A 25,714-nucleotide genomic window follows, 5' to 3' on the forward strand; every position below is an offset into this window, starting at 1 on the left:
CAACCCCCCCCTCCCCACCTCCCCCCAACTCCTTCTCTCACGCCGCACAGGGTGAAATCCAAAACTCTCTTTTATTTTTGTTCCCCCTTTCTTTTTTTCGTTGCATTTCCTATGGCCCATTGAAGTTGTTTGCGCTCTCTGACGTCTTCTTGTCATCATGCGTGTTGAGCGGAGATAAAACGGGCCTCTTCTTCCCCGGCTGCCTCGCGCTTTGACTTTAACTGGCTGCTGACAAAGATGGGCCCTTATTATCTATAGATCACTGTAATGGAGTGGGCCACGTCCGTGGCTTCCGACGGAGGCGTCCCGCTAGCAGCCGGATCGCTAACTTACTCTCCCCCCCGGCCCCGAGATGTGCGATTCCACCGGATTAATGAGGCCTCTGCCTTTTCTAATCATTTTCGGGCGGCCGTTTAATCACAGGCCAGATAATAACTCGACCAAAATAAGAGAGACAAAATTAGTTTTCGTGCCTCATCAGGCGCCGTGTCCTTGGGAGGGACACAGCATGGGTCAGCTTATGCACAAGTTGCATAGAAGTTGGCAGTACTCTCTCTTATCTTCCAGCATGACCTCCGGAAATAAACCCTTGGTGTAAAGTCATGAGAAATGTGTGAATACTCAACCGGTTGCTTGTTTTTCTCTCCCCCCTCTTCTCTCTGTTCGTCTCTGTCCTCCCTCTGCCCCCCCCCCAGTGACGTTCCAGCGAGTCGACGGAGGTCTGATGAGCAACGGAAGGTGAGTGTTCCGTCTGTCAGGGACGGGCGCCTCACCGCCCAGAGAAGAACAACGCAGGCCTTATTATCGCCATGCCAATCAAGCTGCTACTGTATGCTGATGTGCTGTCAGACTCCGTCCATCATCCCCGAAAACCAGGCAAAACATTCCAGCGTTTCGATGTTGTTATTGCTGGTGTCTGGCCGGTGGCGTGGCCCGTCTTACGCACAGCGACCTAAGCTCATCAGCATTGAACCCGCATTATGTCTACCCTACAACAGCAAGATTTCATATTGCTGATAGATGACTGATGGATCTATAGATAACCGATACCTGTGTGTGTGTGTGTGTGTGTGTGTGTGTGTGTGTGTCTGTGTGTGTGTGTGTGTGCGTGTGTGTACCCCCCTGCATACAGACCTGTGCGCAAACACACATTCCTTAGACATCTCCGTTCACGCATCAATACATGCAGCCATAAATCTCTCCAACAGAATTAGCAGAAACAATTTAAGCAGAGAGAGCTTTTATTTTATCATTCATCTTCCCGTGCCGGTTACAGGGGACCCAGCAGCCCCCTGGAGTGATAAATCTGCCTGTCACCTCGCATGGGCAGCAGGGATCCTAGCACATGTAATAATGTAAAAATAATTACCCTGGGGAGAGGTGTGGAGGCTACCCCTCCTGCAACCCCATGCAGGCTCTCTCTCTCTCTCTCTCTCTGTCTGTCTCTCTCTCTCTCTCTCTCTCTCTCTCTGTCTCTGTCTCTGTCTCTCTGTCTGTCTATCTCTCTCTCTCTCTCTCTCTCTCTCTCTCTCTCTCTGTTAGAGAGGGTTTCCAGACTGCAGAGATTGGGGCTCATTTTAGTGACACCAGTTACTGAGGCTTTCTGGGTATCGGGGTGGGGGGAGGCCACTAGACTCTAGTGCTTCATCACACCTGACTGACCAAATCCTCTCCAGATCTGAAAACACTCTGCCTCAGCTCCAAAAATCAATTCTAACCCTGTGTGGTTTGTATACCAGTATGAGTGTCGGCCCGTTGCTGTGCTTGGATATATGTGTGTGTGTGTGCGCGTGTGCCTGTGTGTGTGTGCGTGTGCATGTGTGTGTGTGTGCGTGCGTCCGCGCGCCTGTCAGTCTGCTTGCTCGTCCATATTTGTGTGTGCGCCGCTAGCAGGCACTCAGAGAATTAGCCACACCGCTTGCCATGCCTTTTCTCATCTACTTTTTGCTGTAGTGTTTTCCCTTCAATTTTCCACATAAGTGATTCTGATTCTCACCAAGGCGAATGGAATTGGAAGTGTCTGTAAGCGTGGCACTCTGTCCTCGTCGTATATTTAAGTCAGAGGGACTCACAGCAGCAGGGGAGGAAGCAGCCTCAACCTGTGTTTCTCTGACGGGAAGCCCAGATCGGTTATTCTCTCTGCAGACATCAACGTCCAGATGTTTGCATGCTGCCCATCTGCCCAGAGAGAGGCAGAGAGGGAGTTTCACGGTGAAATGTGTTCATTTGTTACATGGGATGTTTATTGCATTAATTAGACAATTGCAAATGAAACCGCCGTCTGTTCCTGGCTCCTCATTGGGTGCTGCCAAATTTCCCTGACTGAACAATTACACTTAATCGATCACAGAATAAATGATTCATGGAAGATGAATCGTGTGCAGATTGGTAGAACCTGGATGGCTTGACTTTGGCTGCTCAATTGGAATTGATGGAAACCGATAAAGACTCGTTTGTCTTCCCCGTGCCAATGGAGAGATGGTCATTAGCAGCATGTAATAACTTCCTATCTCACCATAGATCAATATTTTATGAAAAGCAGATTCAATCCTTAAAGAGAGTGGGCTGGAAAGAACAGCCAATGGGCTTAGTCATGACTGTTGCTATGGAGATTCCAGGATGAGGAGGTGAAGTGACAGAGTGCTCATGAAAATCTAAATGGAAATTCACGTTCCAACAGGCCTTAAGTGTCATTTAATGTGCCGGCTTTAGTGTGGGTTGCATTCACCAGTTTGCATGCGGGCCCGTAAACACACCTGATTTATGAAGTTGTTTTTGGATTAATACCCAGCCCGCTGGCTTGTTTATGGCTCGCCTTGCGTCAGACATCTTGGGCGGTATTTCAGGTCTGCTGCCTTTCGTAAACAAACGTCTGAAATGTCGGACGAGAAAAGAGCACCCAGTCGAATCGTATCTGCCGAGCCTGCGATACATCCCCAGCTCTTCCATAGTAGGATCAAAAGTTCGTTTTTATAAGACGTAGCCCCCCCCCCCCCACACACACACTCCGAGTCACAACACCGATATAACAGATACTGTTCACCCAGTAGAAATCATCTGTATGTTAATCATCCTCTCTGTGATAAAAGGACAAGGCTGGCACCTCCAGTGCCGCGCCACGCCCTCAAACGTCAAATAGTTCTACCTCAGTGGGCTTGGGGTGTGGGAGAAGGAGGGGTGTAAGGGGAGGGTTAGTTGGGGCGTACCGAGCTGTGAGACCTTTAATGAGAGAGGTACGCTACGGTGTCTGTGAAGACAGGAGGGACTTTTATGGCGCAATCTAGCTGCACCTCTCTCTCTCTCTCTCTCTCTCTCTCTCTCTCTCTCTCTCTCTCTCTCTCTCTCTCTCTCTCTCTCTCTCTGCTTCTTTCTAAACCGCTGGAAAAGTCCAGGCCGACAGATGTTGAGCGGGAGAGGGGAACGGAGGAGGGATGACAGGAGAGAGGGAGGGGGCGGGGTTAGAGAGAGACTGGTGAGGGAGGGAGAGAGGGAGGGAGAGGATGAAGGGAGCGAGGGAACATGGCAGTGAGAAACAGAAGGGGAGGTGGGCGGGGGGGGGAGATGTATTACCCTATAAAAAGTGCACGTGTCTGATGCACAGCCATCAATTTGAATGACTCGTCTCCCCCGAGGGCCTGTTTTGGCATTCAGGAGCCACAGCGAGAGCTCTTAGCTTGTCAGGCCCTCCCGTCTCCCTCCCTCTCTCTCTCTCTCTCTCTCTCTCTCTGTCTCTCTCTCCCTCTCTCTCTCTCTCCCTCTCCCTCTCTCTCTCTCTCTCTCTCTCTCTCTCTCTCTCTCTCTCTGCAGTGCCGCGGTTCATTTGGACTCCCCCTCTCATCTCATTAGAACCTGTGTCTGAGAGAGAGAGGCTGACTGCAGTGCAGGCTATTACCTGGCCATGTCCCCAGGCGCCCCCCCCCCCCCCCCCCACCCCCACCCCCACCCCAATCCCGTCTCTGCTCTCCCCTGGGCCGGCGTATCACCTCACGCAGGAGTAAAAGGCGCGCTAGGCGGCCAGGCACCAGGCTGGGAAGCAGACAGCAGAGGGGCATCGATGCAGACAGGCGGCGCTGCGACGGTGAGCGTCTGCGAGCCTGGCGACCGACTGCGAGGCACCGCCGGCAGGGTGCCACCGCCTTCCCCCAGAAGCCAAAGCCGCCCGCTTTGTCGCCCGCGCTGGCCGTAGGAATGGCAGGGACCGGTGATTTCTGAGGGATGAGAGGGGGGATGGAGAGAGCTGTTTTCTCATTCGTCTAATCAAGTTTTAGTTTGGAGAAGTCGGGGTCAAATAGGGTGGGGTTTGGTCACCCCCCACAAATGGCCTTCAGACTTTAGTCTAGGAGGGTTTTACCAAGACAAAGGACTTGATAACACCTTTTGCAGGAAGCTCTCAGCATGCTGAAATAAAATGCAGGGAAACACACCAGGAACCGCAAAGCATGATGGTTGAAAATAAAATGCTGAGATAGAATGCAGGGAGACTGTGCTTCTATTGGATGGAATAAATGTGTGGGGGTGCATCTACGTTTGAGTATAAAACACAGTTGTATTGTCATCAGAACTTTTTAGTGAGACTTTTCACAGACTTGTGTCTTGCTTGTAAAACCTCCCCCCTCTGCAGGGAGGCGATTCAAATCCTAGTTATATGCATTTGAGAATCAAGGCAACGTTTTTTCCTGTTTACGAATCATTTCCACGACAGAGATGCTGCCCAGGAGACCTTGAAGGGAACAATGAGCAGCTCAAGTCCGTCTCTCTTTCTGGCGTGTGGCGGCGGTCTCTATCGTCTGCTCCTTTAACGTACTCTCCCCCAGGAAATCAGGAAATGAGCCGTCACACCTTGAATATTATTCAGAAGCCATTTTACTGTACAGTACATCCCGGTAGTCCCTCCCCATGGTCGGCCGTTTCCAAGTGTGTCACACTGTCATCGACTGGACACCTAAACAAAGCTTCAGAACCACCTATCCTTCTCAATCTCCCTCCATCTGTGGTGCCAGTGGTAACGAGCCTCAGACGTGATTGTACAGTAAAGTGATCCTAATGGCTTCTCAGCAGTCACCCTTGACAGGTTAAAGTCTTAATAGGTGCTTTTTATGGCCCCAACCCCCCCCCCCCAGGAGGGATACAATGTAGCCAGCCCCACATAATGTAGACTGGCATCCCACAAGTGGGGTTATGGGGGGTGGGGGGGGGGTTAGAGAGGGATGGGAGGCCATCCAATCAAACACACCGACCGTTTGGACATCGCCACAGGGGGCTGATGGGAAAACACAGCAGAGTGCACAGGATATTAATGAACTACTGTAGGCTTGCCTTGGTGTGCGTGTGTGTGTGCGTGTGTGTTTCTGTGTGTGTATGTGTGTAAAAGCGATCAAGACAAAGACACAGCAAGGGAAAAGGGGAGGTAACGAGACTGTTGCCTGAAGGGATTCTAACATTGGGGGGGAGGAGGCACATACAGTACACATGTAACATGTCATAGAAATGTCATACCACCCAGCAACTGCCAGCTTATCAGCAACACACACACTCACACACACACACACACACACACACACACACACACACACACACACTCACACACACACACACACACACACACACACACACACACACACACACACACTTACATTAGACCATATGGTTGATTCCATGTGTACTGACTCCCCACTAACCCCTTTCTATTTTTTCTTTTTGGTTTATTTCTCAACACGAGACACCCCTGTAATCGATAGTACATCGAGGGGTTTGTTATCGCTTAAGAAAATCTTTTTCGAAAATATCCATATGCAAATGACAATGATAGCTGATCTGTTGTTTTGGTGTGTGTGTTTTCTAACGTGGGATGTGACGTGTCTGTCCCCAGCCGGCCGGGCCTGCTGAACGCCAGCGACCCCGGCTACCCCTGGCTGGCCGACTCCTGGCCCACCACCAGCCTGCCCGTCAACAACGGCTCCGGGGGACCCAACGACCTCAGTAACTTCAGCCGCGGAGGTGAGCGAGGGGGGCCGCCCTGTGGGGACCCGAGGGAGGGAGGGAGGGAGGGAGGGAGAGGGGGCGGGGGTAGCGTTTGAAGTGGGGGCGGGAGACACGGAACGCAGAGAGACAGAAGATGTGCCGTGCTCCCTGCCGCTCCTCCCTGCCGCTCCTCCCTGCTGTATTGGTCATGTCTACCCGCCCCACAACCCGGCAGCGAAGGATCCCTGTGTGCCTCGCCGGCGCCCGTCTGGATACACATTTACATTTCACATCGGAGGGGCGACTGCAACTGAGTAATGGCGGACGGTCCGGCCTGGTGGCACCGCTCATACACCTCAGACCGGGAGACAGCAGGAGCGCAGGGAGGGAGGGAGTGAGAGGGAGAGAGGGAAGGAGGTGTGTGTTTGTGTGTGTGTGTGTGTGTGTGTGTGTGTGTGTGTGTGTGTGTGTGTGTGTGTGTGTGTGTGTGTGTGTGTGTGTGAAAACATGGCCCTGGGCAGCCGTTCGTGAAGGACAGGCGCAGCTTGACTGGCGCAGATGCGGACGCTTCCGCCGCGGCCGTACATCATCTCCCCTTCAGTGGGCGCACCGGCCGCACACTGCAGAGAGGCGCGCACAACACACACACACACACACTCACACACACACACACTCACACACACACACACACACTCACACACACACACACCTCATCTGTGGGAGAGGAGCGAGGGGAGGAGAGGAGGAAGAGGGATTGAAGCGCTCAGGAAGAAGGAGACAGAGGAGAGAAGGGGCCCCAAGGCCGCCGGGAGCCGGTATGCATAAATAAGTGGGCTGATTTTTTTTCAATGATGATGAATATGAGATGAATGTTAAGAGCCGAGGTGACCCGGGGGGGGGGGGGGGGGGCGTCGAGCTGCACACACGGTAATACCCCACCCCCCCGGGACTCGGCGTAACCCCGGGTCACGCAGACCTGACGGAGAGACAGCTGCTCTTAATCCGCCCGCGAGGACCAGCCTTGTTCATCAAAGCCCTCCCCCTGTCACCCACCTGCTTTTGTTCAAACACTCTCGGGGGGGGGGGGGGTTACAGGTGGAGAGTGTATCTCGGTATAGAAGCCTTTTTGAACGCCCCCTCCTCCCCCCCTCCCTCTCTCCCAGACCTCCCCAGCGGCCAGGGGGATAAGACGGGCACCATGCTCTCTGACGGAGCCATCTACAGCAGCATCGACTTCACCACCAAGGCCAGCTACAACAGCCCCAGCCAAGCCTCCCAGGCCACGCCCTACGCCACCACCCAGATCCTCCACTCCAGCAGCATCCACGAGCTGGCCGTCGACCTCCCCGAGGCCCAGTGGAAGGCCTCTCTCCAGGCCAAGCAGGAGATGGCCAGCCTGGGTTACTCCCTGCCCGACAAGAACTCCTGCAACAACAGTAAGTCACAAGGGGAAGTGTAAATCGGTGTGTCTGTGTGTGTGTGTGTGTGTGTGTGTGTGCGTGTGTGTGTGTGTGGCGGCTGACGGGGATGAATGTGTTCTACCGATCCGCCAGGATCAGTAGCATAAGCATGTGGGTTGTCCTTTAACTCCAGCCTGAGTCAGTAACCCCCAGTGAAGCTGCCGCTGAGTGACAGGACAATATGAGACGTTTCATCTGATACCCCAGCCCCCCCCCCCCCTAGGCTGAAGCCCGGGGCTCAGCAGGACCCGATGGCACGGTGCACTTTGATACTCACTGTTTCAAAAACACCTGTTTGAACCCGTTTCCAGCTGTGTTGTCTGTGGAGGAGAGGACCTGGTTAAAGAACTAATTTCTCAACATATAGTACTGTACATCACATCTTGGTCACTTCCCAAGATCAAATAAACACAATGAAAGGCCAGTGCTGTGAAACCAAGCCCAATTTCCTAGGGCTTGGATTGACCTACTCCCTCCTTCCTCTGTGTCTAATTACCTACCCATTTTAGTACAGCTAATATTTAAGAAAATAGTCCTACTTAATTAGAAGGGATTTGATGAGTTCAAAGGCCTTGTGGATTTCCCCACTTTAAGACTAATGATTATGCTGGGGCAGGGTTGGTTATACATATGCATGATCTCATTCTCCAAAGGTTTCAAAATAGATTAATTATATATGTTTAACAAAGTGCCCTTAATGTAATGAATCTTAAAATCGAATTTTTCAAAACTTGGTTGCATTACTTTAAAAAGTAAAATGTTATTTGAGTTCTTGAGAAATGAGTTAAAACTGCTACAGTATGAATGGATTTCCCCATCCCATTTCAAAGATTAAGAATAATTTGTCCATTTCCCAATATCATTCTATTTAAGGGTTGTAATTAAAAAAAGAAAAAAAGAAGAAAAAAAAACTTTGTTTCAGTATTAAGTGCAACAGTTGGAAGTTGGGACAACATTTTAGCGAGAATGAGTGGGTGAACAAATAAGTGGTGCACAGATGAAATATGGGAGTCAAGTGTGTGTGTGTGTGTGTGTGTGCGTGTGTGTGTGTGTGTTTGTGTGTGTGTGCGCGTGTGCGTGCGCGTGCGTGTGCGTGCGTGCGTGAATGTCCACTGCTTGCCTGATGCTCTAACTGCATGTCCTGCATGTGCTTGTGCTGTCACCTGACTCCACTGTCGTTTTTACCCTTCAACCTCACTAGCCCTCCTTTTCATTCCCGACTACCGATTGGCAGAAGGAATGTCTAATAGAATGCCACACAACCAATCACAGGATTTCAGCACCACCAGCTCGGAGCGCAGCGGCAGCCTCTCAGGTTGGTTTCTCCCGGAGCGGTGGGGGGGGGACTCAGGGCTCAGGCACCCCCCCCCCTCTGACCAGGCTTCTACTATCTCTCCTCTGCTCTCTCCTTCTATCCACTATCTATCTAAGATCCCGGCATTATAGCGCAGGGTCTCTAGCAGGTCATCGACTGGTGGGTTGATTGATGGACTTCTTAATTGCTTTATTGATCTGGCTATTTGCATGTGCAAACCCCTCATCTGAGACACGTTTTATTAACATGCTCCTGCTTTGCCCCCACCGTCTCATCCCTGTTGCTTTGCTTCCACTGCTAATACTCAATTCATTTCAGGAGGATGAGGAACGCAATCTTACTGAATATACCCTCAGTCCAGAGCTTAGGACTGCACGGATTGGCACTTTGGAAATACATTTCCTATGTTGGATTTAACTCTATTAAAATGGTTTACACAAAAGCAATAGGGTTAATAGGGTTTATACAAAAGCAATAGGGTTAATAGGGTTCATACAAAAGCAAAGCAGAATGTTAACTACAACACAAATTCAAATGCATTACCAAGCGAACGCTTTTGCTTTCTGAATTTGGTTAGGTTAGTTTCCTAGGTACCCTTAAAAAATGGAGAATGGGCTTGTCTGCACCACAGCAAGACCCTCCACTGAGCAGATGTCTGTAGATACAGCCTCTAATGTCCATTCTAAAGGGAGAAACAGTGGAGACGTTGGATGTGGGGAGACTCTGGTCAGCTGATAGGTCATGGCTCCAGGCCCCATACTGTACATGAAACTGGGTTGATACCATCACTGCTGGGTCCTGTCCAGTCTTTGTCTCTCACTATGAAGAGACGGGAAGAGGGGGAATTGGACACTTTCAGACAGTTGGAGTGAAGCATCGCAAGCTCACACTCTCTCCCTCTTCTTCCCAAACACACACACGCACATGCACACACACACACACACACACACACACACACACACCATCAGAGATGCTTGGCTGGGTTAAGTGGCGAGAGAATGCCTCCCTCTCCCCTCTGCTCTGAATGGCGGCTGCCTACACTAAAACTCATGTACTGAGAATTACAATGTCATTTATAGGACACCGAGGCAGCCCTCTGCCCCCCCCACCCCTCCTCTTTAATCTGGTTACAACCCACTGCCCTAACTGCTCTCTAATCCAGTGGCCTGGCAGACGGCAGGCTGGGCATGGTATAATTGGCAGGGCTGAGGGGGCTGGTAGCACCAGACGCATCGCTGTTCTCTCTGTATCAATCACAGGAAAGAGAGGGACAGAACAAAAGAGAGGAACAAAGAGAGATACCGTGGGATGGGGAAAGGTATTCGCTTGGAGAATAGATTGAGAGCAGGTAGGGGGCTCCTCATCAGCATATTTGGCACCAGAGGTCAAGAAGCTCCTGATTGCCTTAAACCAACAAGGCACATTTCCGTCAGTCGTCGCAGGGTGTTTTTTGACGGTATGTTAGGGATTCAGACAGAGCATATTTGGACATTCTTAATTTGATTCACCTGCATAGGAATTAAATTGGGACTGTACCCATGCCCTTACCCTTGCATGGCAGCCCTTAAGGAATGTCATTGCGCATGTAGTGTGCATGTACAGTATGCTGTGGGGAATGTTTACACATTGGATTGATAATCATCCTTGTTCCAGAGAAGTAGGCTCCTATGGGTTTTCATAGACACTTAACCTTTCATAACTTGTAAACACGTACTTTGAACTTCAACGGCAAAAAAAAACAGAGAAGGAAATAAGAACCCATGGACAGAACCTACAGTACTGTAGCTTTAGCTTCAGCTTTTACTAACGAAGAGTAAAGAGGAAGTTCCAGTGCAGTCAAGTCTCTGAGGAGAAGAGGAGGAATAATGAGCGCTGGGTCTGAGGAGAGGAGAGGAGAGAGGGATGAAACGAACAGAAATAGAGCAGCTTTCATGGAGGATCACCACTGGGGGCCAGGCTACTGCTCATTAGGTAGTGCAGGAGAGGAAGAGAGGTAGTGGAAGGGGCTACGTTAACACCCACGTTGAGGCGACAACGTCACAAAAACTGTAAATGTATAAAACCAGACGTTTGGTAATAACAATTGAGCTTACTTTGTAGCTCAAAGTGTCCTCTAAACATATCTGGTTTTCAAATCTAGCGGCGTTGTGTCGGTTTTAAACTGGGTTGCTAATTTTGACGATAGCGTTGCAATTTGGACTCCTGGAGGGGGGCTGCGTTAACTCCCATTCCGACAACTCCTATGTACAGTAACATCGGTGCAGTAATATGGAATTCTCATACAATGACGAGGCATCGCCAAGCAATATTTTCAGGGCGACACTTCACAGAATTCATAGTGACGATTCGTGGTCGTTTTTATATAACTAAATATGCACATAACAAGCTGAAAATATGAAGGAAGACTCTCTATGACATGTAAATGTAGGAGAGTCTGTTACTTTTCTGTTGCAGTTTAAAATGTCGCTAGCACAAGCCCTCTATCTACTTTATCTATAGAGGTCATAGCATAGGTCAGTAATAGTCTTCACAGTGGTTCTGTTCATCTGTTCATTCATACACACAAAATCTCACAGAACAGTTAAATACTTCTAACCCAATGACTTATTCTGAGAAGCCGTGTCCTGTCAGTGACTTGGAAGCCCTGTGTGAGATCATTCTCTTCCAGCGATGCGGCCGTGGAGTGCTTCTGGACTCTCCGTTCTGTGGCTGTGCCTCAGCACCGACGCGCCCAATAAAAACAGAGGCAGCTCAAGCCTTCGCAGACCTGCAGTTATAGTCTGGGAGTGCCCAAACCCCGGGTATAAATACTCAGCTCCTACAGTATCTATATATAGTACTGTATGAGCCTGCCTTTGAAGAGAAGCCCAGTGTTATGAAGACGGTTTTGGCATACGACTCTCCTACAGCTCTTGACTCTTCTCTCCTGTTGTATTTTTATTTTATTTTATTTTTCATATTTCGGGCCGTTGTAATTCCAGTGCCTGAAGAGGCTCATTTACCACATTGATGCGTGCTCCGGTGTAGAGGGTGAGTGTGGGGGGGGGGGGGGGGGGGGGTGATTGAGCGATCATCCCCGGCTCGTCATTTATTGGCAAAAGTCGAGTGTCGCCCAGAGGAACGATTAGGAAACCCAATTACTTTCAGACTATACTTCCCACTGCTGGGTCTCCTGCCCTGGGCCTACTGTTGCTTTATTACTCCCATCCTTTAATCTCATTCTGACACCGCGATATCCACCTCCACGCGGCTGACGGCCCTCTACTCCCTCAAAGATCTTGGAACGCAATCATATTTGATGTGAACATTTGCTCCTGGTCAGATTTTGCTAGAAAACGTTATAAAGAAAGCTTTCATATAGTGTGAGAGGGATAAGGATGTGTTTTCTTTTCTGTGCCTAAGGCTGAGTTATGTCTGATGCTTGCAGATGAACTCCTAATATATCCCTGTGTGTTGATGGAGAGACTTTTTTGATGGCACTGAGCTAATTTGTAGCCATGTCAGAATCAGGACAGTCTATCGGATGACATGATGTTACATGGCAAAGTACGCCGGCTTCCCTGAAGTGGAGCTTTTTTGTGGTGCAGGCAGAAGTGATTACAGGCCTTTTGGCAGTGAGGGTTAACCAGCAGATGACAGATACAAATGTACACAACGGAGGCTCCCGAGGGTGGTTTTCCGCTAGTCTGTGTGGCTGGCGGGCGTCGTCAGCTCGAGGTACTTTCTGGACTGAGATGCGAGGTGTCCGTTGGCAGGCTGATAGTGTAGCCTGCCACAAATGGGTTCCCGGGAGACGTCCCAAGCTGATTTTGTCTTCTAGTTATCTCACTCGTACACTCGACCCGACACAGACTTGTTTTAACAACAGCAACGTACCTCAGCAAAATTACTAGCTATCTCTGTCTTTTACACCATGGAAGTTGGCTCTGAAAAGACAAAGGACAGAGAGAGTGCTACTCAGCAGCAGCGGTTCAGCAGCGTGAGGACCCCCCCTCCTCCTTTTGAAAAGCGCTCTGAGGCTAACTGAACACAGCGACCGCAGTGATAAGAGTGGAAGTGACGGGTCAAATGTCATTTCAGACAGGAAGAGGCTCTCCCGCAGTCGCCAAATCACATAAAATCCGGGGGCCCCGTGGCAGATTTATAAAGACGGATGGTGCCGAGGAGAATCCGGTCTGAGGGGAAATGGATGGTGTTTGGGGTGGGGGGGCTCTCTGGTGTAATAAAAGAAATGAAAGTGTAATAGACTCTCAGTGAATTCCATTAGGGCCACATATACAGACGGCCCAAAGCCCATTCATTATGTTGATGCGGGGAGCGAGATATTTCTTTGTGGACCTCGGCTCTGGCGCGCGATGGAGACACTGAGGGATGGATGGAGCACAAAGGTCCGCCTCGCCACCACTTTATCCTGTTTCTATGGAGATTTGAGGCTTTTCAGCCAATCAATCAGCGGAAGCACGCTTTTCATCAGTTGGCCTCGAGATTCTCTGTGTGTCCGCTGACAGGCTGGAGCACGTTGAAGCCCAGTGTTTGAGAACACATATTTTAAAGGAGATGCTGCAATTGCCTCGAAATTAATGGAATATACCTTCCTATTGATTTTGTTTGCAATATCTATTTGCTAGTTGGAGGCAGTTAATAATTCTAACAGCCACCCCAGTTATGTGGTAGATTGATTTTTGTTGATAATTCATTTTGGCTTGTTGTCTGAGTCCATCTTTCTAACCACTATTTATTTCTCTCTCTCTTTCTCTCTCTTTCTCTCTCTCTCTCTCTCTTTCTCTTTCTCTCTCTCTCTCTCTCTCTCTCTGCTGTTCTCAGGTGGTAAGGGAGGTAAGCGAAAGAAGAACAAGGCTGGCGTCAAACCCACCAAGGCCAATGGCACCAACTGGGCCAACGTGCCCCTGCCCCCTCCACCCATCCACCCCCTCCCCGGGACGGACACGGACCACTACCCCCACGAGCACCATGACGCAGGAGGGTACGGCCACGGAGCACACACCACCTGATAGATCAACACGCTAGACGCACATATAGATGAAGCCAGAGTCCAGCCCCTTCCCACCCACATTCAACCTCACTGATACTAGGACAGATGTTCAATTCCCTGACCACCCCAGCAGTTGACGAGGGAGGGAAAGGTAGCTGCTCCCTACTGTTTGAAGGGACCATATTGGCTCACGCTGGAATACGCTGCAGTCCTGGAAGAGCCCACAGTGTTTTATTATCGGCCATTGTCCTGCACTGGCCTCTTTTTCTCTCTGGCTAATTACTCTGCTGCATCTGGTAGAAACTAGCAGGATCAGTGTGTGTGTGTGTGTGTGTGTGTGTGTGTGTTTTCCCAAGGCAGGTGGAGGGAGGCTCAAGCATAACACACACAGATGGTTGCAGATCAATCTATCTGCTGATCCTGTTATTCTGAGGGAAACTTCCTCTCTGCAGAACAGTGTTGAGCCCCGGTCTCCCGCGATGGCAGGCGAGACACACAGATGGTTCCAGATCAAACTGTCTGCTGAATCACATTCTGTGTGCAGCTTTACTCTCACTGAAACCCTCACCAGGGCATTGTTTCACACTGAGGGAAAGAGAGAGGGAGGGAGGGAGGGAGGGAGGGAGGGAGGGAGGGAGGGAGGGAGGGAGGGAAGGAGAGAGGGAGGGAGGGAGGGAGGGAGGGAGGGAGAGAGAACGTTTCCACAAGGAGTTCTCCCCATTGCAAACATGTCCCCTACTCCATAATCTGTGTCTATTTATCTCAAAAGATCGTAATCACCCCCATAGACTGCCTGTGTGGGCAGTATCTGGTCAGGAGGGATATGAACATTACTGAGTATCAGGGTTATGGAGTGGACACACCCACACACGCAGTGAAACTAACTTTATTGAGCCAAGCGTGTTTAGGTGAGCTGTCCTCTCACTCCCATTTCCAATCTGGGAGAGTCATCTGCTTTAATAGGCTATCTGGCAAATGAGCGACCCTGTGCCCTGTAAATCCACGGCTGCTCTTAATGGCAGCAGATTCAAACAGTTATGCCCCATGGAGTGTGCACTGACAAATTCCTTTAATGAACATTTTCTTTACGAGCGGTATCGTTTCAGCATGTCTAAGCGTGGTTCAGGGAAATGGGAACCCTACTCTTTATTAGAAAACCCTTTCCGGAGTTTGACAAGGTCACCCTCGGCGCATGATCAGCATGCATGATCACGATACGTCAGGCTGAGTGACTAGTCCCGCCTCTCCGTTCTCCCCTGCCCCGCCCCCCCCACCACCCCTGCCCCAGGTACGACAGCGATGGCTGGGGCCCGCCCATGCCCGTGCAGACCTACCTCCACCAGGGCCTGGAAGACGAGCTGGAGGAGGAGGAGGAGAGGGTCCCCACGCCGCCAGTGCGCGGCGTGGCGTCCTCGCCGGCTGCCGTGTCCTTCGGCCAGCAGTCCACGGCCACGCTCACGCCGTCCCCCCGCGAGGAGATGCAGCCCATGCTCCAGGCACACCTGGACGAGCTGACCAGGGCCTACCAGCTGGACATGGCCAAACAGACATGGTACGGACTCAGCAGCTTTTCATGTGAAACACGTGTGCTTTACAAAGAAAGGCCTATGCTGTGGATTATAATGGCTATGCTGTGGATTATAACGGCTATTCTGTGGATTATAACGGCTATGCTGTGGATTATTTGCTGGATATACATATCTCTTCCACTATCTATGCTTCCCCATTTGTTTTTATTTATGTGTTATGTCAACGGTGTAGTCGGGCATTGCACAATGAAGCTAACACACATTAATCATTTCATTTTAATGGACCCCGGCTACCACTGGCCCAAGTTCTCGTTCTGCTCTCTCTGCGACGAAAACAACATGTAGAACGCTTGCTTAGGCCTCCACAACCGAGCAGCGCTTCCCATTGTTGTGGTGCTCATGCAAGGCAGATAAAGCCCATGTGTCATCCTGTCTGCCAGAGAGAGACAGAGGGAGGGAGGGAGAGATGGAGAGAGAGAGAGGGAGAGAGAGACACACAGACAGAGAGATAGAGAGGGTGGGAGACAAAGAGAGGGGGGGGGAGAGAGAGAGACTGGCATCCATTCATTACAGTGTTGGGAATAGGGAAGACTTTTCAGGAAGGAGATGCCATGTTAGGCGGTAATGACTATGCTGGTCGGAGAGCATCTCTGACAACGGGAAAGAGACAGTAATTATATCCAAATCTCGCCATAAAGACACGCCACTCGTCAAACCAACATGGCTGTCAGTGGCGGGCCGAGTGCGAGGGCTGACAGCTGCGTGTCAACAGGCCCAGGGAGCGCGCCATTGTCCCCCCCTCAACTGCAATTACAGGATCATTGTGTTAGCATGCAAGGACCAGCGCTGTAAATTTAGTGGAATTGTCTCGATTCATTCAAAGTGTGGAATTTGAAAGAATCCTTCAAATTTGTTTGACAGTTCCTGTCTTCCTTCGCAGATCTCTTCCATTTGCCGACCGGTCTTTCATTAGCTGTTTTTGTCCGTCTACTGGCGTCTCTCCGTCTCTACTGGCTTCCACTCAGCCCCTCCTCGTCCCTAGTCTGGTAGAAGAGGACTAACATGTACATGCTGTGTGTCTTGTCTTCTGGCAGGCACATGCAGGGGGGCTCCCTCCCTCCCCTCCCTCCCCAGGCCCCGGCCCCCCCTGTGGGGTACGTGTCCAGCACCCTGGTGTCGGACCTGGAGACGGACATCGCTGACGAGGAGGAGGACGAGGAGGACGAGGAGGAGGACGAAGGCTATGACATGTCCATGCCCCTCCGTGGTATTGAGCACACACCGGGCTCCAGCATGGACAACCTAGACAGCTCAGTCACAGGTGAGTCTCCACGCTGCTCCCGTCTCTCTCTTCTCCCTAAGACTCCAACCGCCCACACGTTTGACCCAACAATCAAGGTATCATTTCATGGTGATGTGACAAGGAACTAACCTGACACGCCAGACGGTTTGCTTCGCATAATCATCTGGGAACTCTCCATTGGAAACCGTTGGGCACTTTAAAAACTACCTGGCAGGTGATTGGATGAACCATCTGAAAAAAATCGAAAAAGGTATATCACTTCGACCCCTCCTCTGTCCTAAACCCGCCCACTGTAGCTGTTTGTATTTCAAATTCCTCAGAACCAACACTGATTGGCTAGATCGTTTTCCGATCGAACTCAAAATGTTTGAGAACATGAGCTTGTGGATGCTCTCACCAGACTAACAAGGAAGATAATCGAAATCACTCCCCTAACAGCAAAGCAAAGTTAATTAGCCCTCATTGCTCAGTATGTCACAAAGAGCCACTTATCAGTCAACATATCAAATTATGTTTCCAAAACTGTAACAGTACACGTGAATTACAAAGATAAGAGCCACACAATTAGTTTTTGCATTGGATTCTAATTAAAAAGCTACATACTGTGTTTTACCAGTATGAATTATGAAATGTTAACCCTTTTGTATTTAAATGTAACTGTTATTAAGCCATGCTTCACTGTACACCTTTGTGGTCCCTAACATGTGCTCTATTATGAGCTTATTTGTGTCAAAATGCACTCAGTCTACCTCAAACCCAGTTAGTTCAAGTGGTTTTTGCAGACTGTGTGGAATTCTAATTATCATTCCCCAAAAAGTGATAAGAAGTCCATGAATTTTTAAAAGGACAGTGAGGGGGAATTAAGAGGTGGGAGATTGAAGGCACAGGGAGCGTTTCAGGGGAGGGGGGGCTGTGATTTAGCTCCCACACAGTCCCGCCGCCACCCATATCTTCCCAAGGAGATTTGAAATAAATTTCACGTGCTGCATATTCCATTCCAGACCGAGGGCAGCATTTCCATTTTTACAACTCTGAGAGCTTTTTATGGCCGTCTGTCTGTCAGAGGGAGCATGTGAAGGGCATGACATTGGAGAAAGAGGGAGAGGCTGCCAAGCCGTGTCCGTCACAAAACTGACCAGGACACACCGGTCGTCGCCAGGACCCCTCCCTCCCTCAGCGCAGCAGTGGAAGCCGGCGCTATTTTGTGCAATAACGGAGGACATGGCCGTCACGTTTAAGGGACAGGAAGCGACACGGGAAAAATAGTGTGTGGCCTGACCCTATGGAGTCCCCTCCCCTTTTTTAGCAGTGGCAAAAGAACAGAACAGATTGCGAGATATTCTCTCTTTCTCTCTCTCTCTCTCTCTCTCTCTCTCTGTCTCTCTCTCTCTCTCTCTCCGTGTTGTACGAGTGGAAACAAAGAGGCAGAGAGGAGGAAGGGAGAGAGACAGAGGGAGTGAGAGAGGAACGGGGAACAGAGAGAGGGTCGCAGATGCGACCGCTAGCCCAGCCCAGCCCAGCCCAGCCCAGCCCAGCCCAGCCCAGCCCAGCCCAGCCCAGCCCAGCCCAGCCCAGCCCAGCCCAGCCCAGCCCAGCTTAGCCCAGCCCAGCCCAGCCCAGCCCAGCCCAGCTTAGCCCAGCCCTACCAGCCCAGCCCAGCCCAGCCCAGCCCAGCCCAGCTTAGCCCAGCCCAGCCCAGCCCAGCCCAGCCCAGCCCAGCCCAGCCCAGCCCAGCCCTACCAGCCCAGCCCAGCCCAGCCCAGCCCAGCCCAGCCCAGCCCAGTCCAGTCCAGCCCAGCCCAGCCCAGCCCAGCCCAAGCTCCAGAGGGTGGTTTTCTGTGTGGTGATGGACCAGTGGCTGCGCCCGCCGTGACACATGCTGCTGCTGATATATTTAGAGGAATATAAAGCAGCGCCCTGGCTCTAATCTGCCGCATCTCTCCTGCACTGTATTACTCTGAAGACAGCACTATTTCTTCTTATCTCTCCGCGAGTCTCACTCGCTCCCCGGTGTTTGACAACACAGACACGGTCCTGGCCTCGGGGTGAGCGGGGGGGGGGGGGGGGGGGGGGGGCAGGGAGAGGGGAGGGGAGAAAAGCCAGAGATTTATCGCAGCCACCATTTTGAGGCTGCGGAGAGAGAGAGAGAGAGAGAGAGAGAGAGAGAGAGAGAGAGAGAGAGAGGAGGGGGCAGGGAGGCTCGGGTAGGGCTCCACATGATAGATTTGTCATTGTTTTAATAATATGGAAATAGGTCTGTTTCCCTAATGTTACACCAAAGGCCAGTAAATCAAACATTCTCACTCCTGGCCAAGAAAAAAAGCCAAGCCTCTTCTCCAGGGCCATTACTCACCGGCAGGCCGGTCTATGCGGGCTGCTCCGTGCCTTATTTCATGCACAGATAATACAAACATATTTTCAGCAGATAAAGGTAAGCCCTGCTGAAGCGTAAGGGTAGTAGATGAGTGTTTCCAGCTGCGGATGATGTGACGAAGTGAGCACACAAGTATGTCCTACAGGGCTGTGTGTGTGTGTGTGTGTGTGTGTGTGTGTGTGTGTGTGTGTGTGTGTGTGTGTGTGTGTGTGTGTGTGTGTGTGTGTGCGCGTGTGTGTGTGTGTGTATAGAGTAGAGTAGGCATAGGTAGCTGAGTTGTGTCAGAAGGCTATAATGTCCAGAGAGCCGGGCTGTTCTGAGTGATTATTCTCCCATAAACCCTTGCTGCTGCAGCGGGGAGCGGGGTCACGTCTCTCGGCGGCAGGTGGAGACGCCCGCTCGTCAAGGGGAATGATTTCCCTGCCTAACGACATGCAGATGAGAGGCTCTGTCAGTGTAAATCAGCTTTAGTGGCAGGAAGGACCCGGAGTGGCTTTTACTGCCCCTGGCCAGCTTACTGTTTACTGCCCCTGCTCTATTAATGTCAGGAGCTCAGTCAGTGGAGATGGGGTGGCTCTACAGTACCCGGCACACAGTGGCGGCTTGGATCAGGATTAAGGCCCTATAGAAATTAGAAACTGCCTTTAACTGAAAGCTATATAAAAGACAATACTGTACGAGTGGGAATTAGACTGGCTGACTGGCCTGGCTACACAACTCAAGACCTAAAAGAGAAAGCAACATTGGATTCTCGGTACATTATGTGACCACGTGAAAGGTTTGGTTGAGGTATGGACACTACTGTACCAGACGTATTGTTCCAAATGCTCAGGAATACGGTGTGGCAGTTGGCCTGGCTGCAAAGCCATTCTGAGAGGTGATTTGCTGAGGCAGAGGTTCTAAGCTGGAGGGTTGGAAGCCGCGCTGCTTTGGCTGGCACTGCTTATATTTCATTATCTGCTCTATTCTTTGTGGGAGGATTGGACCCAGGGGGATTGCCTTTTTTTATCTTGTGGAGAAAAACTCAGAGAAAAGAGTTTCCAAGAAAATAGCCTCACTGTGTACCGGCCAGAAAGCAGTAACTGTGGTTTTCAGTCAGTGCTATAAAAATGGAATTATTCTTTTCACTGGTTGTGCAGGTTTATAGAAATGTTCCACTCATTTGTGAGTCATTTTCTGACTTAGTTTGCAAGAGAGGAGAGCTGCTGTTAGGTGTGTCGCTGGCTGGTGGTTTGATTCCCCCAGGGCCTTGTTTTCATTTTGGTACTGAAAGAACCACAACATAGCGATGTGTGTTTCAAGGTGATTGGGCTCACAGGTGAGATATTGGAATGCTCTTTAAGGGGGTTTCCAGACGTCTAATAAACATGAATCATGAGTTTTATGTGAGCTGCTTCGCAAATGTAACATGCAGTTCCAGTGGGATGTCTAGATGAAGTATGGTTTCATTCCAGCTGGTATATGTGTGCGTTGGCGTTAATTGAGTCTCCCCATTCTAATCTCTGCTCTCTGCGTCTGTTTGTCTCTGTGCCAGACCTCTGGTATAGCTGGTCCTCTATCACCCACACCACGCACTCCCCTCGCAGGCTTGACCAGGCGTCTGACCTCCCCGTACTCCACTGACCCCCCTCTCATCCCCTCTGCTCCCTCTCACCCCCTCTGCTCTCTCTTTATCTCCGTCTCTCTCACCCCTGACCTCTACTCACCTTTGAGAGCCCTCTGCCATCTCCCCACTTGTCCTTGGTACCCATATGCTATTCACTCACCCCATGTGCTGACCAGTGTCTGTGTGTGTGTGTGTGTGTGTGTGTGTGTGTGTGTGTGTGTGTGTGTGTGTGTGTGTGTGTGTGTGTGTGTGGGTGTGTGTGGGTGTGTGTGTGTGTGTGTGCACGCGCATGGATTTGGGTGGGTGCCACTTGAGTGAGGTCTGCCAAGCAGTCCCACAGAAAGCTGTCACGTTTGCGTACTGTAGTTGTGCTTGCCAGAGTGGCATATTTTAGTTGGCAGGATTCTTGCTTTTTTATTTAAAGTGCTGGCTTGGCTCTTTTCGAGGATAATCGGTAAGCAGAAAGACACAGGCAACTTGCAGTAACCCAGAGAAAAGTATGCCTTTTACAGGAACTGATAAATCCCAAGAGGATATCCACAAGCTTTTAACATTGAGAAAGTATAGATTGTCTCCCATTTGACAGTTTCCCCTCATATTTGAATCCTAGTGAAATTGATATTCTGAACTACCTTTTGCAGCTGTCTGGGTTCACTAAGCTATAATTGAGCTGCATTGATTTGGTATTCATATCATTCATATCCCAACCCAGTCACACCGTGCATTGCATTTACTGTAGACATTAGTAAGAGAGCGTGTAAACCTCTGGGCCTTTGATCCCAACACAGTGTTTTCATAGTTGCTTCATTTGTGTGATCTGAGGGTGTACTAGAGCTCTACAGCTGTGTTCATTCTTCTCTAATCAATCAAAAGAAGCCCTAACACAATAGGCCCCAGTTGTGCTGCTGTCTGTTTCCCGTGTGTGTGTGTGTGTGTGTGTGTGTGTGTGTGTGTGTGTGTGTGTGTGCGTGCGCGCGTCGGCGTGCGAGAGGGCAAGCCAGAACAGAAAGAGAATGACTCTACAAAAGCGTTCTATTCCAGTCCTCTACCAGAACACTGGGGCCCTGGAGCAAAGATGAACCGATTTGGGGCCAGGCCTGTCGACCTGATATCCCAGCACCCCTAATTATGAGATTACACAACAGGCTGCACCTCTGAAACACAAACAGCCGAAGCCCAGATGTTCAACATGGCAGGCCATTCAAATGCTCCTACGTTACATCCAGCAACTATGAACATGCCGTGGTTGAACTTGAAACAATATGAAACACACACACACACACACACACACTGCGGCGCGTGCGGCCTGCTGACAGCGAGGGTGTGGCGTCCCCAGGCTCCATGGTGAACGGCTGGGGCTCAGGCTCGGAGGAGGACGAGCGTACCTTCTCCAGCCGCAGGTCCAGCGCGGGCAGCTCCTCCGACGGCTCCGTCTTCACGCACTGCAGCTTCGCCCAGGTGCTGGTGGCGGCCGCGGACAAGGCCGGCTACCGCCTGGACGGTACCAGCCTCAGCAAGAGAGGTCGGTGTGTGTGGCGTGTGTGTGTGTGTGTGGCGTGTGTGTGTGTGTGTGTGTGTGTGTGTGTGTGTGTGTGGAGCCCCCGCCCTCAGCCTGCTCTGGGAAACCGACCTCTGGATCTTGAGAATGGAGAGCTGTGCTGACTTTGTCTATCCTTCCTCTCTGTTGGCTGGGGTTCTCTACCACGCTGCTGCTGGCTGGTGTTTCCTCTGTCTTGCTGCTTGTCGGTACCGTGTGGTCCAGGTTCTGCATGGCACACACACACACACACACACGAGGCTTGACGCGGCGTATTATCTTTCTCAACCGCAGACTCAACACTTACGCTTACCCTCACTACCTGATCTTTACATGCTTGGAAAATGATCCGGGTTGGAATTCTGTCTCACTGGTGGTTGTCTTGCAGGCTTCTGATTGGATAATCACTGCGGACATCACACTCGTAATGTGTTTATTTGTGCTCTTCCGGGGTGTGACTGACTAACCGCACCCTCTTCGAGATCCTGCTCTGACACCAAACCTGTCTCTATGGTTCTTATTCTAACCTTCCCAACCCTCTCCCATCAGTCTTCCCCAACACTTACCCTCTCTCTCTCTCTCTCTCTCTCTCTCTCTCTCTCTCTCTCCCTCTCTCTCTCTCTCTCTCTCTCTCTCTCTCACCCCCTCCCCCTCCTTAGGTAAAGGCTTGTCCCACCGACCTCGGCCCGGCAGTCCCTTCTCTACAGACGGCAGCACGGTGGGCACCCACAGCCTGGGTCACCAGAGGGCCCCCCGCCCCACGCGCAGGCCCCGGGGCCAGAACACCACCCCCCACCGGAGAGATCCCAGTGCAGACGGTGAGGGGGTGGGCGATGGTGGATGGGGTGGGAGATGTCACTCCAGTAACAGCTTCAACACACACAGATAATGCGTGTGAAGATCTCCGTTGTCGATACTACCGCTGTTATGGTTCAATTGCTATTACTGTGATTGTTGCTATTATGATTTACCATTACCAAGGGTATTGACATTTAACTAAGCCTGCTGTGCCTCTTACACCCTCCACCCCCCCCCCCCCCCTCCCCCCACCCAGACCTACCTCCTCCCCCTGAGCCTCCTCCCTCCCAGGGCCAGGGCCGCATCCAGGGGGCCCGCAGCGTAGGGAGTGTGGGGCCCCCTGCGGAGAGGAAGGCCTCGTCCCTGGAGCGCCAGCCCATTCCCGGGCCCCTGAGCGGCCTGGAGGAGATGAGGAGCTCCGGGGAACGGCAGACGCGCACCTCGCTGGAGCGCCACCGCCAGGCCCAGGCCCACGACAGGCTGGGCTCCATGGACCGAGGGGAGGACGGGCGCCGGGGCCACAAAACAGGTAGGATCATCTGGAACGCCGCTCGCCATCGAGACATGTGTGGGGAAGATGTCGCTCATTCTTCTACAGCGCTTTCTCTATGCAAACGCAGCATTATCTGTGGTCGGGTCAGTGCTGTCATTGGTGTGCAGTGCTGTCATTGGTGTTCAGTGCTGTCATTGGTGTTCAGTGCTGTCATTGGTGTTCAGTGCTGTCATCGGTGTCCAGCGAGTCCACAGCCGTCAGCTTGGTGACAGCATGGGCGTTGGGCTGGCACTGGAACTAAGCCCTGGTGTTCAGTCATCTCCTCTGCTGAGGGGAGACCAGGCTCCATGAACAGATTGCATTGTCTGCCACTTGCTCTGGCTTCCAGAATGTCCCCCCCTCTCTCTCTCTCTCTCTCACACACACACACACACACACACACACACACACACACACACACACACACACACACACTTACTCGCCACGAGCATACAAATGCGCCTCCCCCCGTTGCAGCGGCCAAGATGGGCCTGCGCCACTCCAGCCACGGCAGGGGGCCCCGGCCTCACAGATGCACGCTAATCGCCCCAGCGTTCCCCTCTCCAACAAACAGCAGCCACTCCACACACCATCCATCCATCTGTCTATCTGTCTGTGTGTATGTGACTGGCTGACAGACAGACAGACAGACAGGCAGGCAGACAGACAGACAGACAGGCAGGCAGGCAGACAGACAGACAGACAGACAGACAGACAGGCAGGCAGGCAGGCAGGCAGACAGACAGGCAGACAGGCAGACAGACAGACAGACAGACAGACAGACAGACAGACAGACAGACAGACAGACAGACAGACAGAGGGCCCAGTAGACACAGGCAGGCCTCACACTCAGTCTCCCCCCAGCCCCATAAGGAGACAGTAACAAGTCTGTTCCTGTGTGACAGCAGCATCCAGAGAGGTCGGACAGACTCCCATTGGTCAGTGCTGGGGGGCGGGTCTGATACCTCAGGGCAGATTGGTAATCAGGTAGACTGTCTGGGTGTTCTACTGCCCCAGCAGGGGGCACCACAGCAGCCATCCACCACTCCACGGTTGCTTTAACCCCCAGCCCCGCCCCCACACGGCTGGCGGGTGTGGGACCCAGGTGTCAGCCCGCTCCGCGGCGTGCCCTGGCATTGCCCGTTGGCACAAACACACCACAGATGTCCGCGAGAGGAGGCATCTGCCAGCTTAAGCACTCTGGCTCCCTGCAGCACCGTGATCAACACACACCTCTTCTCATCACCACCTATGGCTGCTCAGACAGTCTCTTAGTCATCCATTTTTACATGCTGTCTCTCACACACACACACACGCACACACACTTGCCCCGTCCCCTATTTTGTAGAAGTTAGCAGCTACTGCATAACCCTTCATGTGTGCTGGCTGGAGTTCTAACCCTGTGTTCTCTCTCCATATCTCTGCAGCAGAGGAGGCGTGTCTGCCCTACAGTAAACCCTCCTTCCCCTCCCCCGGGGGTCACAGCTCCTCTGGGACCGCCTCCTCCAAGGGCTCCACGGGGCCACGCAAGACCGAGGGCCCGCGACCGCCGCACCAGTGGACCGCCTCCGAACACGCCGACTTCCTGGGGACCAACGGACAGGGCCAGTACTCCGGAGAGTTATGTAAGCGCACGAGTTCTGCAAGTCCAGATCCCGTCTAGGCAATGCGACGCTGAGGCTGAGGAGCATTATGAGGGCGTTGAATTGCTGAGTTTCGAGTGATGCATCGTTTTGATAAGTTGACTGTGCGTTTGTTGTATTCGTCCTGACACCCTCCCCTCTCTCTCTCTCCCTCTCTCACACCCAGAGTGACATGCCTGAGCATGAGCCGGACTGCGGCAGAATGACCCCTGCCCTCACCAGCTGGTGTAATGAACTCTGACCTTACGTGTGTGTGTGTGTGTGCGTGTGTGTGTGTCATAAGAGGAGAGGAGCAGGGGGCGAGGGGAGAGGAGCAGTGCAGAGGAACTGTAAATGTGATGTATAGACCCAGACATGCTGTACATCTCACTACATTTTTTTTTTTTTGTCCTCAAGATAATATTTCCCACCTCCTACCTTCAGTTTTTTTTTCATCGGAAAAAGTCAACATAACAAAAAAAAAAGAGAAAACATCTATATGAGAATCATTTTCAAAGTAACCGTCTTTGGAAAAAAGGGAGTTTTTGTTTCTTGTAAATATCTTCTTTCCATCGTTGTTGCATTGCTATGCAAGCCTAGTTCTGTTGAGCTTCTGATTTCCCTTAACAGCTCCTGTTGGTTCTGGTCATTTGTATTATATGTGAATTGATAGGCTGTCGTGCC

The 25,714-nt window shown here is 51.4% G+C and overlaps 1 protein-coding gene across 1 annotated transcript in view; it reads left to right on the top strand.

Annotated features, from left to right (window-relative positions):
• The window catches only part of robo2 (roundabout, axon guidance receptor, homolog 2), a gene marked incomplete at both ends in the record, with an annotated part of 297,263 nt that extends 272,192 nt beyond the window's left edge, over positions 1-25,071 (top strand). The window contains 11 exons of the mRNA XM_084436465.1: positions 696-738; positions 5,870-5,997; positions 7,125-7,397; positions 8,623-8,736; positions 13,561-13,720; positions 15,018-15,281; positions 16,353-16,579; positions 21,878-22,063; positions 22,738-22,896; positions 23,133-23,405; positions 24,839-25,071. Coding sequence (XP_084292591.1) covers positions 696-738; positions 5,870-5,997; positions 7,125-7,397; positions 8,623-8,736; positions 13,561-13,720; positions 15,018-15,281; positions 16,353-16,579; positions 21,878-22,063; positions 22,738-22,896; positions 23,133-23,405; positions 24,839-25,071 — 2,060 coding nt within the window. The remainder of the gene's footprint in view (positions 1-695; positions 739-5,869; positions 5,998-7,124; positions 7,398-8,622; positions 8,737-13,560; positions 13,721-15,017; positions 15,282-16,352; positions 16,580-21,877; positions 22,064-22,737; positions 22,897-23,132; positions 23,406-24,838) is intronic.
• Between the last annotated feature and the right edge of the window lie 643 nt (positions 25,072-25,714).

Source organism: Borostomias antarcticus (genome assembly GCF_949987555.1).
Source record: "Borostomias antarcticus genome assembly, chromosome: 1".
Taxonomy (NCBI): domain Eukaryota; kingdom Metazoa; phylum Chordata; class Actinopteri; order Stomiiformes; family Stomiidae; genus Borostomias; species Borostomias antarcticus.